At 44.4% G+C, this 14,824-nt stretch overlaps 5 protein-coding genes across 7 annotated transcripts; 1 reads left to right on the forward strand and 4 right to left on the reverse strand.

The window, feature by feature from the left end:
- Positions 1–104: 104 nt before the first annotated feature.
- Positions 105–1,486, reverse strand: LOC111065144 (NADH dehydrogenase (ubiquinone) complex I, assembly factor 6 homolog). Its single transcript, XM_041595441.1, has 4 exons — positions 1,257–1,486; positions 1,084–1,198; positions 384–1,009; positions 105–331 (listed from the first exon to the last, which is right to left on the reverse strand). Exons 1-4 carry the CDS (start codon positions 1,421–1,423, stop codon positions 250–252), a joined length of 990 nt encoding a protein of 329 aa, XP_041451375.1. The 5' UTR covers positions 1,424–1,486; the 3' UTR covers positions 105–249.
- A 26-nt stretch (positions 1,487–1,512) lies between these two features.
- Positions 1,513–2,176, reverse strand: LOC111065148 (ER membrane protein complex subunit 4-like). Its single transcript, XM_022353151.2, has 3 exons — positions 2,094–2,176; positions 1,897–2,026; positions 1,513–1,827 (listed from the first exon to the last, which is right to left on the reverse strand). Exons 1-3 carry the CDS (start codon positions 2,174–2,176, stop codon positions 1,513–1,515), a joined length of 528 nt encoding a protein of 175 aa, XP_022208843.2.
- On the reverse strand, positions 2,160–3,088 carry LOC111065147 (glycine-rich selenoprotein). Its single transcript, XM_022353150.2, has 3 exons — positions 2,946–3,088; positions 2,798–2,882; positions 2,160–2,747 (listed from the first exon to the last, which is right to left on the reverse strand). The coding sequence occupies exons 1-3, from the start codon at positions 2,962–2,964 to the stop codon at positions 2,528–2,530; spliced, it is 324 nt and encodes a 107-aa protein (XP_022208842.2). The 5' UTR covers positions 2,965–3,088; the 3' UTR covers positions 2,160–2,527.
- A 226-nt stretch (positions 3,089–3,314) lies between these two features.
- Positions 3,315–4,174, reverse strand: LOC111065145 (glycine-rich selenoprotein-like). The gene is made up of 3 exons (XM_022353149.2): positions 4,023–4,174; positions 3,875–3,959; positions 3,315–3,824 (listed from the first exon to the last, which is right to left on the reverse strand). Exons 1-3 carry the CDS (start codon positions 4,039–4,041, stop codon positions 3,593–3,595), a joined length of 336 nt encoding a protein of 111 aa, XP_022208841.1. The 5' UTR covers positions 4,042–4,174; the 3' UTR covers positions 3,315–3,592.
- Positions 4,175–4,280: 106 nt separating this feature from the next.
- LOC111065011 (anoctamin-6) lies at positions 4,281–14,724 on the forward strand. 3 transcript variants are annotated; one of them, XM_022352940.2, is made up of 9 exons: positions 4,281–4,514; positions 7,963–8,486; positions 10,006–10,578; positions 10,644–10,699; positions 11,479–12,031; positions 12,107–12,728; positions 12,857–13,062; positions 13,146–13,427; positions 13,503–14,724. In XM_022352940.2, exons 2-9 carry the CDS (start codon positions 7,998–8,000, stop codon positions 13,758–13,760), a joined length of 3,039 nt encoding a protein of 1,012 aa, XP_022208632.2. In that variant the 5' UTR covers positions 4,281–4,514; positions 7,963–7,997; the 3' UTR covers positions 13,761–14,724. The 3 variants fall into 3 exon arrangements, with proteins under 3 accessions (XP_022208632.2, XP_041451448.1, XP_022208633.2); XM_041595514.1 differs by lacking the exon at positions 4,281–4,514 and adding an exon at positions 6,315–6,573; XM_022352941.2 differs by lacking the exon at positions 4,281–4,514 and adding an exon at positions 6,315–6,573 and having other exon boundaries at positions 7,963–8,399.
- Positions 14,725–14,824: the final 100 nt, after the last annotated feature.

Raw genomic sequence — 14,824 nt, forward strand, 5'->3', positions numbered from 1 at the left:
TCAACAGATGGCGCCCACAGCAGAATTCAAGAGAATTGCTAAATTGCTTGCAGTTTTTTATAATTTAACTCTCAAAATTGATCCATTATCCATTTTGTAATTTAACAAATTTATTATTAACCATTTCTGTGTACTTGAACTACATTCTCCTTGCAAATTTAATTAGCTTCCAATTTAATAGTTTAACGATTTGGCTTTAGGCTTATTTGAAACTAAAACTAACTCCTGACTGAAGCTGAGGGATGCTCCTCAGTACCGATTTAACAGGGACTTCCAGAAGAGGCGGAGCGGCAGCATGGTGTCTCGTCCCACGCAGCTTTTGTGGGTAAGCCTGAAAATGAATGTGAGCTGAGGAGGAGCAAGAAAACCGAGCAAAAACTCACAGGAAATTAGCGCGTCGTAGTCGCTCCAGGTAACCTTCGGTGGCCACGGCGCACAGAAAGATCTTGCGCACCGGACGCGAAACTTGATCGTGCAGCTGTCGGGCCAGTTTCAGATGCGTGTTGGCCGCACTAGCCACCTCGAAGATGCACTCCTCGACACCCTTGTCATCGCTCTTGCTGCGCAATATGCGCTCCTGGCTAACCCCGTGCCGCACCAGCACTTCGAGGGGCACACAGACCGCCTGCTGACGTCCCGCATGTGGTATGGCCCTCAACAGTGTCGCTATGCCCTGAGCCTTGCCCAAATGGGAGGCTGCGTGGTCCACTTGCAGGTCTTTGGTGCCGCTCACCTGCACCAGGAGATGCAACAGCGAGGAGAACGTCTGCTCGGCGTATTCCTCGAGTTCCCGCAGTGATTCGAACGCCTGATTGGGTGGACGCTCGCGCGCTGTGACCAGACGACGCAGATATATCTTGTTTAGCTTGCGGGCACCCACGGCATGCTTCAATTCCCGCAGAACTGGCTGATCCTTCACATACGACTGCTGTGAGTCCAGCTCAAAGCATTTGTCTATGGAGTCGTACCAGAACTTGAGACGCAGCTTCGCAATTTGAGGCTCTATTTGCTGTGGGGAGTTGGGTAGAGTGCAGATCCCTTAGAAACGTTTGGTTTACCCAAGCAATGGCAGTCACTACTCACGTGTCCGCTGACTGACCGAGAGACCTCCACGTTGAAGGCACGCAGCGCAAAGGCGGCTCGTCGCAGCTCCCGCGGCAGCAGCAAGGTGCTCAAATAGTTTTCATAGTCATATTTCCTAGGGAAAATATAGTTTTATCATATAATTCTCGGCTGGCCTCGTAATTTCCACTTACTCTACCAGGCCCATGCAGTACTTGGAGCCGAATCCATTGTTATCTGGCTCAACGGCCTCTGCCTTAGCCGGCTGGACACTCGCACACCTGGCGGTGAGACATTGTCCCTGTCCAGTACTTGCATTAAGTAACAATTTGTTATTCCAATTTCGTACCAGGCGCCGCATCTGTTACCGCTGTTGCTCTTCTTCTTCTTCGATGGAACAGCTGTTGGGTCCGAGTGCAGCTGTGTGCAGTGTTGCTAAGCGCCAGAAAACTAAACAAAGGATATTCCGCCTCCATAATATTCCAAGCGTGTTTGCGGCTGGACAAAGGCCAGCCAGTCAGAGGCGTGTGTGGGCAACAGGCCCATGCTATGGCATTTGTAGAGGGCCAGAGCTACGTTGGCCAGGTTGCCGAGGAAGTAGACTATGCGTTGACCCGTGCCCTGGACGCCTTCGGCCATTTTCGAGCTTACTTGGGTTGTGAACATTGCCTTGATGGGACGCACCAGCATCATGCCGACCATCATAATGGGGAAAATCGATATAGAATTGCCGGACATGTACATGATGAAGAGGTTCATGGGTATCTGCAATGGATCCAAAGGTTATTAGGTTCGGTCTGCAGCCTGTACACGAACAGTCGGCACGGCACTTACATTCTTCAGCGGCCCCAGAGCCAGATCCCATGATTTCTTTATAACCAAACGCTGATCGCGAACCACTTCGGTTTGATTCACCAGTGCACTGGGATTGTAGCCCAGCGGAGATGAAATTTCCGCATTTTTACTGCACGGGAAAAGCGAAATCTTGTGTGAAAATAATATCTATTACTGTGTCGCTGTGCCGCATTTACCTTCCATTAAAGTCCAACGCCGACTTGAATTTCTTTGAACTTTCAATGATCAAAAACAGCCGTTTCTTGCAAAATTGAAACATTTATTTGTGTTTGTATTTGAGAATTTCTTGAGTAAATATAATAAAGCCAGAACCAGAAAAAATAGTGTTCTTGGGATCAGATTAGTATTGAACATATTATGGCTAAAATCGATCTAGTTTATGGGTCAATGTATGATGGCCAAACTTCACAGCGACCCCGATATCAGTTGTTCAATCGCATCCGCAAGCAATCCGCTCAAATTTTGAGTTGAAGAATGCTGCGTCATAAGCGCCACATTGGGCGAGATATGAACCTGCTATCGGAGTCATGTTAGGTGCTGCTTGATCTGACTCATCTTGGGATATGCGCGACATCCGTCCGTTATTTGGAGCTGGATGCCGCTACTATCCTCACCCGCCTCCTCCAGCAGGGGTATTGCATGACATGGAGTTCTGAATGCGGCCAATTCGTCGGTTCGGCCTTAATCCTCCTCCGCCACCACCGCCGCCACCACCTCCTCCTCCTCCTCCGCCGCCACCACCCCAGCCGTTACCACCCCAACCGTTTCCACCTCCACGTCGGTTATCGCTGTTGGTGCTGCCACTGAGGGGGGCTATCAACGTCTGGAAACTGCAAGAAACTTGGCTTATTACTAGCCCATGGACACACACTAGACTTACAATTGCGTGATGATGAACCAGATTCCCACAAATAGTTCCACTATCCGCTGCCAGTCCCAAGGACGCTTCTCCCAGACGCGACCATCTGCGAACATATGCAACGTAAGAATTCCAGGGTCCACAGGGCGGGATGGTTATTTGCACTTACTGCGGTCGATGTACACCATGCTGCGGCCCTGCGAACATGCAGGATGCTCCTAGTTCTTTATATTATATTCAAAAATTTGGACAATAATCAAAACAATAACACGACGTGGTGTCAAGTGGTTAGAGATGAGCGAAATGTACTATCGATTATCGACTGCACTAACAGGTGCGATAGTTACAATTATAAATTTATCGAAAACCGAATAAATTTAATATTTAAAATATTTAATATATTGGCAAATATTAAAAAATATTTGTTTAATTGTTTTTAAAATCCATTACGGTTCTCTGCGCTACCGAATTAGCGTATGGCAGAACGGAATCGTACTCAGCGAAACATATCAGTAGTTAATATGTGGAAAGGCTTGATAATATATTATTTACTTTTTTATTTCCTTAAGGAGTTATAATGAATAAAAGAAAATATAAACTCCGAAATTTAAGGGAGCATAAATTTCTCCTTCACACGATCTAAAGCATATTTCATATGTAAAAGCTTAAAAAATTTAGTCTTTGTGTGGTAAAAACTGGTTTCGCTTATGAACATTTTTAAACTAAACTGAGAAAATATTAGTTAATGTTCGAGCAAGAAATTATTAAAACTATTTTAATTGATTTCTAATGATTCTGGCCATATTTAAATATGATTTAACCACAGGAGGAACAACCAGCAGGAGTATCACAGGACATGGAACTCTGAATGCGGCCAATTCGTCGGTTCGGCCTTAATCCTCCTCCGCTGCCACCACCTCCTCCGCCTCCGCCGCCACCACCGCCGCCACCTCCTCCACCACCACCACCTCCCCAGCCGTTGCTGCCACCATTACGTCGGTTATCATTGTTTGTGCTGCCGCTGAAGGGGCCGAGGAACGTCTGAAATCTTCAAGAAACTTGGCTTATTACCAGCCCATGGACACATACTAGACTTACAATTGCTTGATGATGAACCACATTCTAAAAAATATTTCTACTATTCGCTGCCAGTCCCAAGGACGCTTCTCCCAGACGCGACCATCTACAAACATAAACAACGTCAGATCTCTGGGGTCCTTGGGGCAGGACGGTTATTGGCACTCACTGCGATCGATGTAGACCATGTTGCTGCCCTGCTATCACGCAGGATGCTCTTAGTTCTTTATATATTCTCAATTTAGATCAAAATCCAAACAAAACAAAACTACTACGTGGTGTCAAGTGGTTTGAGATGAGCGAAATGTACTATTGTTTACTTTACTGATAGATTGTTATCGATAGATTGTTAATTTTACAGCGGCACGGTATTTGCTGTATATTTTGAAAATGAGCTGGTATATTTCAGTATATTTCTGAAGTCAGTCACACTGTGCAAATTAACAAAACAAAAGCTGCTGCCCGTGATCTAAAATATATATTTGCACCTTTATTATTAGTGAGTGTGAAAGTGCGGGGGCGGGAAACAGTAGCAGCAGCAGCAGCAGCAACAGTCGCAGCAGGTGGACATGGGACCTGGCTGCTAGCGGCCGTAAATCGTAATTACTAAGACCGCATTGTATCCGCCGCACACAACCAGAAATCGGTTGAGTTGACCAAGGTGAGTCCCCAGGCGGTTAGACTGCTAGTACCAATCCACAAGCCTGCTAACGCACTAATAACGCATTGTTTCTAACCAAGTTGCAGTCCTCGTCCTCCCCCACAAGCCCACACACCAGAGACCATTTCTGTATGCAATCTGCTAAATATAGAGACGCGCTCATGCCTAGAAGAAGATGTGGCGGTGGTGCATCATCACCACTCGAGCGCACCCATTCGCTAGCTGGCAGTGTAGCGTAGCCTCCATTGTCTTTAATAGCTTCCCAATGAAGAATTCCTTCTTGAATGTCTTTTGGCGGCCACCGCCTCCATTTGCGTGTCTTGGACTATTTTCCGGCTTAACATCTGCTCGACTCTCTCCATCTCTCTCTCACTCTCTATTTCTCTCTCTCTGTGCGTGTGTCTGTCTGTCTGCTGTCTGGCAGAGAGTGTGAAACAGGTTTCAAATTGTTAGACAAGCTAAAGATAAATACAAAAATTCTTTTTGCACTTTACGCTTCAACTTGACCTTTGCCGTTCCCCCTCCCGTGTTTTATGCTGATTTTTCACCCCAACAACTCGTTCTGGTTCATGCGGCCGGCCTCTCCATTCGTCTGGGTAGCTTAAACAGAACCACATTTTGGAGTCAGTCCCAGTCCCAGGTCCCAGTATTCCCACCGAATTTTTGATATTCCGTCAAGGTCAATGATTTCTCTGCCAGTCGTATCTGTGGCGGTAACCCTATCACGACTGAGCATATTAGCTGGACGCCCACACACACAGTGCTCTCGTAGCAGCACAGCTTCGAATTTTGTAAAGAAAAAACTATAATTTATGGATTTTCTATTGAGAGAAATCCATTTATTAGGCATAATTTATGGAACTAGTGTTGTAATAAAACGGAACATGAAACTATAGACGAAACTGTTAGACATCCACATGAAGATCGATTGATTGATCATTAATATGCAACAAAAGAATCTCCAGTAGGGGATTACTGGAAGCTACATCATCTTTAGTTCTGTATTCCCTTCTAAAGAACTGCTTGAATTGATAGCAGTGAAGAACTGCTTGAATTGATAGCAGTGAAGAACTGCTTGAATTGAGAGCAGTCCTTCATCAGTTTTAAGGGAGATTTACACCTGATTTAGAAACTGGCAAATACGGATGATATATCCTTTGAATCTGCTCAGATATCTGCCCACTTAAACCTCTTTTTCTACAAATTTCTGATACCCTCATTAGCGTTGGCAACCCATTTGCCGTATCATTCCCCGAGCACTGTGCAACGTCACATCTGGCTGCACGCCTGCCTGCCTCTATTTGGGCAATCAGTTGATTGTTCTTGTTGCTTTATATACTAATGTCTGTATTTTGCGTGTGTGTTTGGTGTTTGGTGTTTTTTTTTTTTGGTGCTGTTTCTAGTTCTAGTTCTGGGGCGCGCTGCTGGGTCTGGCTGGCTGGCTGGCTGGCTGGCTGGCTGTCTGGCTACTGAGTTTGGTTAACCCCCCGGAGCAGAGCTAAATGTTTTCTGCTACGAGCGTATTTTGTTTCGTATTTGGTTTTTTCAGTAATCGGCAAACAACGCGAGCGAGCGTACGCATTTTATTGGGGGCCTTCTAATATTTTTCGTAACCCCCCCTCTGACATCATTTCTTCTGTGTTTCTTTTTTTTTTTTTGCGGCAGCGGCGACTTTTGTGTGCGTGCGATTTTCTGTTGCTGTTTTTTTTTTTTGGTTTTAATTTTGTTTGAGTGGCTCACATTTCTTCTGCGTCACCTGTGTGTGGTCTCTCTTTTTATCCGCCTGCGCTACTCTCTCAGTCGTCGTCGTGTAATACCGTTATGCCCGGGTGTAGGCGCCTCTGCGCAGCCGCCCCCCGTTCGTGTGTGGAAACGACGTGGATCCTCGCCAGGAGTCGATAACCAGAGAGAGGAGAGGAAGCCCGAAGCCCTCGAAGCCAAAAAAAAAAGGATCTAATCAAACAACACACAAAGCAAAACCAAAAAAAAACAAAATAAACTGCCATTCTCCACGCTACTTTCTCTACCTCCTCTCTGCCATTCACCATGTATTCGGCGGGTAAATAAATACAAATAGAAATAAATTAAAATGAAAAATGATCAAACAAATTCCATTATCACTCGATCATTGCGCTCAACCCCACCCCACCACACCCCAACCGATCTGTGTCTTTTGTCTTCTCTTTTATTGTATTTGTATTATATGTAATTGTATTTGGAACGTACTATTCTTTTTGTTGAACGTACTTTTTGTTGAACGAGCACACACACCTTTTTGTATTGGGTTTCGATTTTGGTTCTCATTCTGTGTATATTCTGTGTACGCCGGAAACGGATCATCAAACTCACATCCACCCCTTAACCAACCATTCAAACACCATCATCTATCCAGCCATATCGTAAACGGGAGCATCAATTATATAATTGACTGCAAAGCCAAGCAGCAGCAGCAACAGCTGTGGCTGTGGCTCCCTGATAAGTTTTGCCACCGAATTAGCAGGCAGAACGGAATCGTATGCCATCATCATCCTCTTCCCCACACATTATCTGCACTTTATGTCAGGGCACTATCGAAGCACTAAGCGAAACTTATCAGTAATTAATATGTGGGAAAGGCTTGATAATTTATACCAATACCGATGTGGCCTCTTTAATTTGAATACAGAATTTATTTATTGATAAAAGTAACAAAAGAGGGGGAGTTGAAGAATGTAGATGATTTTGTTGTTGTTGTTGTTGTTTGGGTAAAAGCTTATTAAAAGCAGATACCAGTCAGAAATGCAATAACCAACCGAGGGGCGCTGCTACAAGACGCGTAACAAATCGAATTAAATAATAATAATATTTAATAACACTTTTTATTGTATTTAGGGAACTTTAATTATAATTTTGTTAGCTTTAACCAATTTGTATGCTATATAAATTGTTTTAATTTTCATGCATATAGTACAGACAGGGGGAACTCCTTTATAGACCAATGCATTTCCATAAATTCTCTTGAATTCTCTTGGCTTTTACATACTTTTACGAACCAGAGCATATTTTATATGTAAACTAGAGTTCTGTGTTTTTAAAGACATCTCCCTCTCCTATTTTTTAAAATTATTTATTTAAATAAAAGCCAACAATTTACTTGGTTATATTCCGATTCTAAAGCTTAAAAAGAAAATAAAAAGCAGAGAAAATGCGGCAGGAATTCATTTAAAATCAGAATTAAAAAAATGCTTTGTACTAAGGGATTACCTTCAGTCGGATTAATCGACTATGGTGCCCAAATTGGTGTAGCTCGGGTTATGGGTCCATCCATCATCATCATCATCACCATCATCATTATCGTTCCATAATGTCATCTCATCATTCACTTGCTCGTAATACACGTACTAAAACCTACCTTATTGCCTAGTCCAAACATTCCCGATTAATCCCTCAAATGCCCAATTCGTTGCAGTCCGCACCCACGACTACGACTATCCCGAATCGGAGATGGACGAGCGCGAGAGCCTGTACTTTGACACCATTTCGCTGGCGGATTCGGAGGCGGCTGCGGCGGCGGCTGCCCACCGCAAATCGCTGTCACAATCGCGCAACACCATCTATCATTCGGCTGTGGATCTGGCCAACGATGAGACGCGTAATAGCCTGCGGCTGGGCACGGGTGCCGCCGCCGAGCATGCGGCTTTGGCGTGGCAGCCCGGCTATCGGCAATCAACGGCACTGGAGCACCTGAACGGTGGTGGCGGTGGCGGTGGCGATCAAACGGATGCAGTGATTGCCGCACAAATGCTGGCCCTGCACAACGGACGCAATCATTTGCCCACCGGCATTGGTGTTGGCGGCCATACTGGAACGGCAGGAGGAACTGGATCTGGAGGTGGTGACGATGAGGTCTCTAGACGTCTGTTAAGAAATAGTAGCACAGTTTCTAATAAAGATAAGAAATTGCCAATTACATACTCCCAGTGGAAATTGAGGGTAAACAACAACAATAACAAATACGATCCAACAAAAAAAAAAAAAAAAACAAATTATGATCCACAACGAATTACCGCACGAAACGCAAAAAAAAAAAAAAAACAAAAAACGCTTCGCTCTTGCCGCTCTGCTCGCTGCCTCTATTTTTTAATCCTTCGCACTGACTCATTTCCATTCGCTCTCATCACATACACCTGACCATCCATCCATCCACCTGCCAGCCTGCTCGCTTGCTCTCTCGATCTCCGATCTCTTGCGCTCACCATTGTTGCGGCAATTGTTGTTGTTTCCATCTCATCCACATTTGCATATATGTATGTACCGTACACCCCATCATCACCATATCTCACTCTCCCACTCACTCGCGTGCTCTCGCCCGTTTTCGCAAGCTTTCGCACTCTTCGAACGTTCTCTTTTGCTACACACTCACACACATGCATTCTAGCCGCCTCTTCTTTCACACACTTCCTTGGTTTTATTAGCTTCTGAATGAATATACCCTTTTGCAGAGAGGGCATTATGCTTTAATTCAATGTTTTGTTATGCACACAGCAGGTATATACATGTATGTATGTATTTGTGCAGCTTTAATATAGATTTGTGTATTAGCAGCAGGAAAGATATGCAGCGTATTATCAACATCCGTTTTGTCCGTATTTAAAATTGTTTCTTGGCATTTTTAAATGTGAAAAATCTACCCTGCATATATAGTAATTTTTGCATATTTCTTGCGATCTGTCAAAAGATCGAACCCCTTTCAATCAGACTCTAAATTGTAATTGATTAGCAATCTACATAAATCAAAGAATTTTTCAATGTATATTATATATGTATATAGCTAACGATCTGCAAAGGGTATCCAATACTTCGGTGCACCGAAAACTTTCTTAATTTCCAAAAAACAAAAAGGGTGCTTGAGGGACTTTTTGCTTTTGGGTAAATGAAAAACTGTTTTGTATATTTTTGTATTTTATTGTAATTATATATATATGTATGTAGTATGTATGCCACTGCTACAGCTGCTGCTGCTGCACGGAGAAAAATGTCTGTATATACATATGTATTTAAATTGAAATAAATATATACATATACAAACATCTCCAATCTGTGCCTCCCGCCTCGCAAAGAGAGAGAGAGAGAGAGTGGGCGAGGGAGGCATCAAATCCATTCCGCTGTTCGGCCGCAACGGTCGTTTGTTCTTTCGTTCTGTCTCTCCCAACAAATGCCTGTCTGCTGTGGCTTTCTGGCCTGGCTGGGCGACCAGGAGTCCCAGCAGGAGTCTCGCACGGTGATGGGGGGTGGGGTGGGGTGGGGTTGGGGAAGTGTAGGCATTCGCACCCAAACGCTTTGTTGTGTTCAACCACCATATAGATAACCAAACAACCAACCAGATGTATTTTTTATTAAGATCTGTCGTCTCTACGTCTCACTACTGTGATTCACATACATACGGATGGGATGGTCTAAAGCTCTTTTTCGTTTTCTCCCTCTCTCTCTCTCGCTCTCGCTCTCTCTACAGACCTACAGACGCTTTGATGATGGCAAACGTAGCGTGGACTTTGTGCTGGCCTACAACGGCGAGGATCAGGTGGAGGATCATCGACACAAGCGTGATATTTTCGAGGCGAATCTGCAGCGCGAGGGCCTGCAGCTGGAGCACAACAAAGTGCAGCGCGTGCACTTCATCAAGATCCATGCGCCCTTCGAGGTGCTCTATCGCTATGCGGAAATACTGAAGATCAAGGTGCCACTGAAGCCGATACCCGGCCAGGATCAGATCTTTGACGAGGCGGCGCCCGCATTCAAGACATGTTTCACCCGCATGTGCCGCAGCCTGTTCAGTTCCGTGCAGCTGAACACGGAGCTATTTCCGGAACGCGAACCGCGCATCCATCTGGAGTTCTCGCGCAGATATCTGGAGCTGTACGACACTGAGCATCCGAATTTCTTCGATGATAGCACACGGTACTCCATCATTAACTTTATACTGCAGCGGCAGCATTTTCTCGAGGGCGAGGAAACAGCCGACAATCTGGGCATCGAGAAGCTCGTTCAGGATGGCATCTATACGTGCGCCTACACGCTGCATGATGTGAGTTTTGCATTAAACATATATTCTCCATGCTTATTCAATGTGTTTTCTATTTTGCATAACAGAAGGCGGACAGGGATCGTCTGCTCAAGGAGTGGGCCAGCATCACCAAGTGGAAGAAGTAAGTGGAAAATGCCTGGGCGCAATGATTCATTGCATGTGCATATCGCAATTGTTTGAGATTGTGCTGCCTTTCCGCTGCAGGCATAAGACTCATAGGACGCAGAGATTGCGTATAAAGCGGGGGGTTTTACTCTATTTAAATATGTTGGAAACCATTTGTCAGGGGCTTCTACAAGCTAATAGTCATTTCTTGGAGTACTGCTACCCAGCAATGAAAATCCCAGAGAAACAAACATTTGCCAGCTCTAAATTCTGTTAGAAAAGCAAAAAGGGAAATTCGAATTTAAAGAGCTGAGCAGCTGAACAGCAAATATAAATATTAATTAAGGGAAAGGTGAGTTAGTTAGTATCAGTATTTTAAAGAGATTAAAGCAATTAGTGCTAGATATAAAATTTTACAGGGATCTTTAATGCGATTATAAGACTTTAAAAGGGATTTATCTAATCTACACAGCGAAGGAAACAAACTTTAGCTAACTCTGCGAGTCTCTAAATACACACAACTGGGGATATAATTGTATTCGAATTGTATTTAAAGGTGGCTATACTTTAGCTTGCTCAATGGCTAGCTTCTGTTTATTCTTATATACTTTAGACCTGCCTGTGCTAGTGTATATTTTTAGCACTTAAACACTTGGAATGCTTGTAATAATCCTAGCTATTCCATGTGCATCAAAACCTTTTGAATTTGAAATATTCCTAGCATATATTTGATACACATTTGTAGCGTTTACTTTTCCCATATATGTTTTATCCCGTTTTATCTTTTCTGTGCAGCCTGCAGCCACTGGACCAAATCAAAGACTACTTCGGTGCCAAGGTGGCATTGTACTTTGCCTGGCTGGGATTCTACACACAAATGCTGATACCCATTAGCGTATTTGGCTTGCTGTGCTTCCTTTACGGCTTCGTCACGTGGAGCAGTGATCCGATCAGTCGCGAGATCTGCGAGGACAGCGGCACGATCATGTGTCCGCAGTGCGATCGCAGCTGTGACTATTGGCGCCTCAACGAGACGTGCACGTCTTCCAAGTTTAACTATCTGATAGACAACAATATGACGGTGGTGTTCGCCCTGGCCATGGCCATTTGGTCGGTGACATATTTGGAGTTCTGGAAGCGATATTCGGCGGGTCTGGTGCATCGCTGGGGACTGACGGGATTCACGCACCATGTGGAGCATCCGCGACCACAGTATCTGGCAAAGATATCGCGCTCGCGGCGGCTGGCTGGCAAGACGCAGGGCGGCACCACACTCGATCCGGATGTGCCCTTTTGGAGCATCAAGTTCCTGCCCAACTTTACCAGCTACAGCATCATGGTGTTGTTTGTGAGTACACTAGACCCACGAGTCCCTTCTTAAAGAGCTCCCTTAATGATAATTTGGATGCTGTTTGTGCCATAGATTTGCATATCAGTGATTGCCATTGCGGGCATCATCATCTATCGAATGGCACAGCGTGCCTCGCACAGCATCCTTGGCAGCGAGAACTCAATGACCTTTAAGGTAATGATACTGCCCATGACGGCGGGCATCATTGATTTGATTGTCATCTCGCTGCTGGATCTGGTCTACTCCAATTTGGCCGTGCGCCTGACCAACTACGAATACTGTCGCACCCAAACGGAATACGACGAGAGCCTCACCATCAAGAACTATGTGTTTCAGTTTGTCAACTACTATTCGTCGCTCTTCTACATTGCCTTCCTCAAGGGCAAATTTGTTGGCTATCCGGCCAAATATAATCGGGTGCTGGGCTTCCGTCAGGAGGAATGCAATCCGGGCGGCTGTCTCATGGAGCTCTGCATGCAGCTGGTGATCATTATGGCCGGCAAGCAGGCTGTCAATGCCATTGTTGAGATGCTAATACCCTATCTGATGCGCACCATCAAGGAGCTGATCTATCGCCATGGCTGGTACAAGAGCCACAAGGAGCAGCGACTGGTGCCCTACAATCAGTTCACCGAGGACTACAATCTACTGCCCGCCGAGAATAATTCACTTTATGTGGAGTATCTGGAAATGGGTAGGTCCCCTCTCCCCTAACAAAATACCCAAAATATTATTTTATAACTCAACTCGTTCGCTCGCACTCTCTCTCTCTCTCTCTCTCTGTCTATCTCCCTCTTTGTGGTGGTGCTGATGCTGATGCAGTTGTGCAATTCGGCTTTATCACATTATTCAGCCTGGCCTTTCCGCTGGCACCGCTGCTGGCGCTGCTCAACAATGTGATCGAAGTGCGTTTGGATGCCATCAAAATGCTGCGCTTCCTGCGACGGCCCGTGGGCATGCGAGCCCGTGATATTGGCGTCTGGTACAACATCATGACCGTCGTCACACGCATAGCCGTGGCCTCTAGCGTGAGTATTAATAAAACATCAAAGTCAATCTACTGATATTTCTAAGCCTTACTTTTTTTTTTTTTGGTAAACCCTTGTTTTAGGCCATGATAATTGCATTTAGCACAAACCTCATACCGAAAATCGTGTACGCAGCCTCATCGGGCGACCGGGAGCTCAATGGCTATCTGAACTTTACGCTGGCGTACTTCAACACAAAGGACTTTCAGGTGCAGCCACTGCTGGGCGGCAGTCAGTATGTGAACGAGACGGAGTGTCGCTACACAGAGTTTCGGAATGCGCCCACAGATGATCATCCGTACAAGCGGCCCATGATCTATTGGAAAATACTGACGGGTCGTCTGGCCTTTATAGTCATCTATCAGGTATGCTCGCTCGTTGCTCGTTGCTCGTTGCTCGGCGAAAATAGTTCTGATTGTAGCCAAATCTTTTTTCCTTAGAACATCATCAATATGCTGCAGGGTGTGCTGCGCTGGGCCGTGCCCGATGTCTCTGGCCGTCTGCTGAAGCGCATTAAGCGCGAGAATTTCCTGCTGCGCGAGCACATCATTGAGTACGAGAAGCAACATGCTATGCTGCAGGCCCAGACAGCTGTGCAGAACCAGAGCCAGAGCCAGCCGAACAAGAGCCAGGAGTCGTCGGTGCTGCGCCAGCGACATGCAGGAGGAGGCGATGAGGATGCTACATCATTTGTTTGAGTGCCTGCCTGCCTGCCTGCCTGCCTGCCTCACTATACATACATATATGTATAGGTATATGTATATGTATTTGTATAAGTTCATTCCTTGATTTAACGTTTTATTCTGTTGTATATACACGGCGGACACACGTCCAGCAGTTGTTGTTGTTGTGCTTTGTATTTGTACTTAAGATGATTTTTGATAATGTTTGCGTGTGTTTTTTGCATCGAATGTGCTCAAGCGATTGCATTTTTATATAGAGTATATATACCATAACACTTGATGTGCATTATTGTTGGAATGAGATTTGTTCAGATATATATTTGTATGTAGTTAATTGATGTAACGAATCATCTTTGCTTTAGCCAGCGCCCAGCACACAGAAATTATACAGATTATACATAATAGTTAGATAGACAGAGAGAGATATATATATATATACCTAGTTATATTTGTATTTTGTAGAGGAGGGGTATGTATGGTGTATCAATGTCCAAAATGTGCATTATTCGATTATTCTGTATTGTATTATTTATTGTTTTTTTTTGTTTGGCACTGAAAAGAACGGTACTCGTAGTTATGAATGCATAGAAGGAACATGAATGAACAAAAACAAAAAAAAAAGCGAATTATACACCATAGTATATATATATATATATATATACATATATTGTACATACCATACATGTGTGCTATGTATACTAAAACACTAAGAAACAATCCAATGTACCTTAACATACATATGCTACCTACAAACAAAACGAACACAAACATATGACATATGTATCGGTCCGCTCTCCCCCCCCCCCTTCCTACCCCTCTCCCATTGTTTTATTGATTGTTGAATCCATTGCGGAATAACCTAGGTATCTTTTGTATGTACAATCTCCAAAAAGATGATGCCCCAAAATATATATATATACGAGTATAGTATAAAGTGAATTGTTGTTTTGATAAACATATTTATACATACGATTGCTACGATTGCAACGATTGCGTTTACAACATAAATTTAATAATAATACGTGTAATAATAATGTTAACAAATAACGAATACGAATACGATTACGTTAGGCAAAACA

Source organism: Drosophila obscura, unplaced genomic scaffold, assembly GCF_018151105.1.
Source record: "Drosophila obscura isolate BZ-5 IFL unplaced genomic scaffold, ASM1815110v1 contig_73, whole genome shotgun sequence".
NCBI classification, from domain to species: domain Eukaryota; kingdom Metazoa; phylum Arthropoda; class Insecta; order Diptera; family Drosophilidae; genus Drosophila; species Drosophila obscura.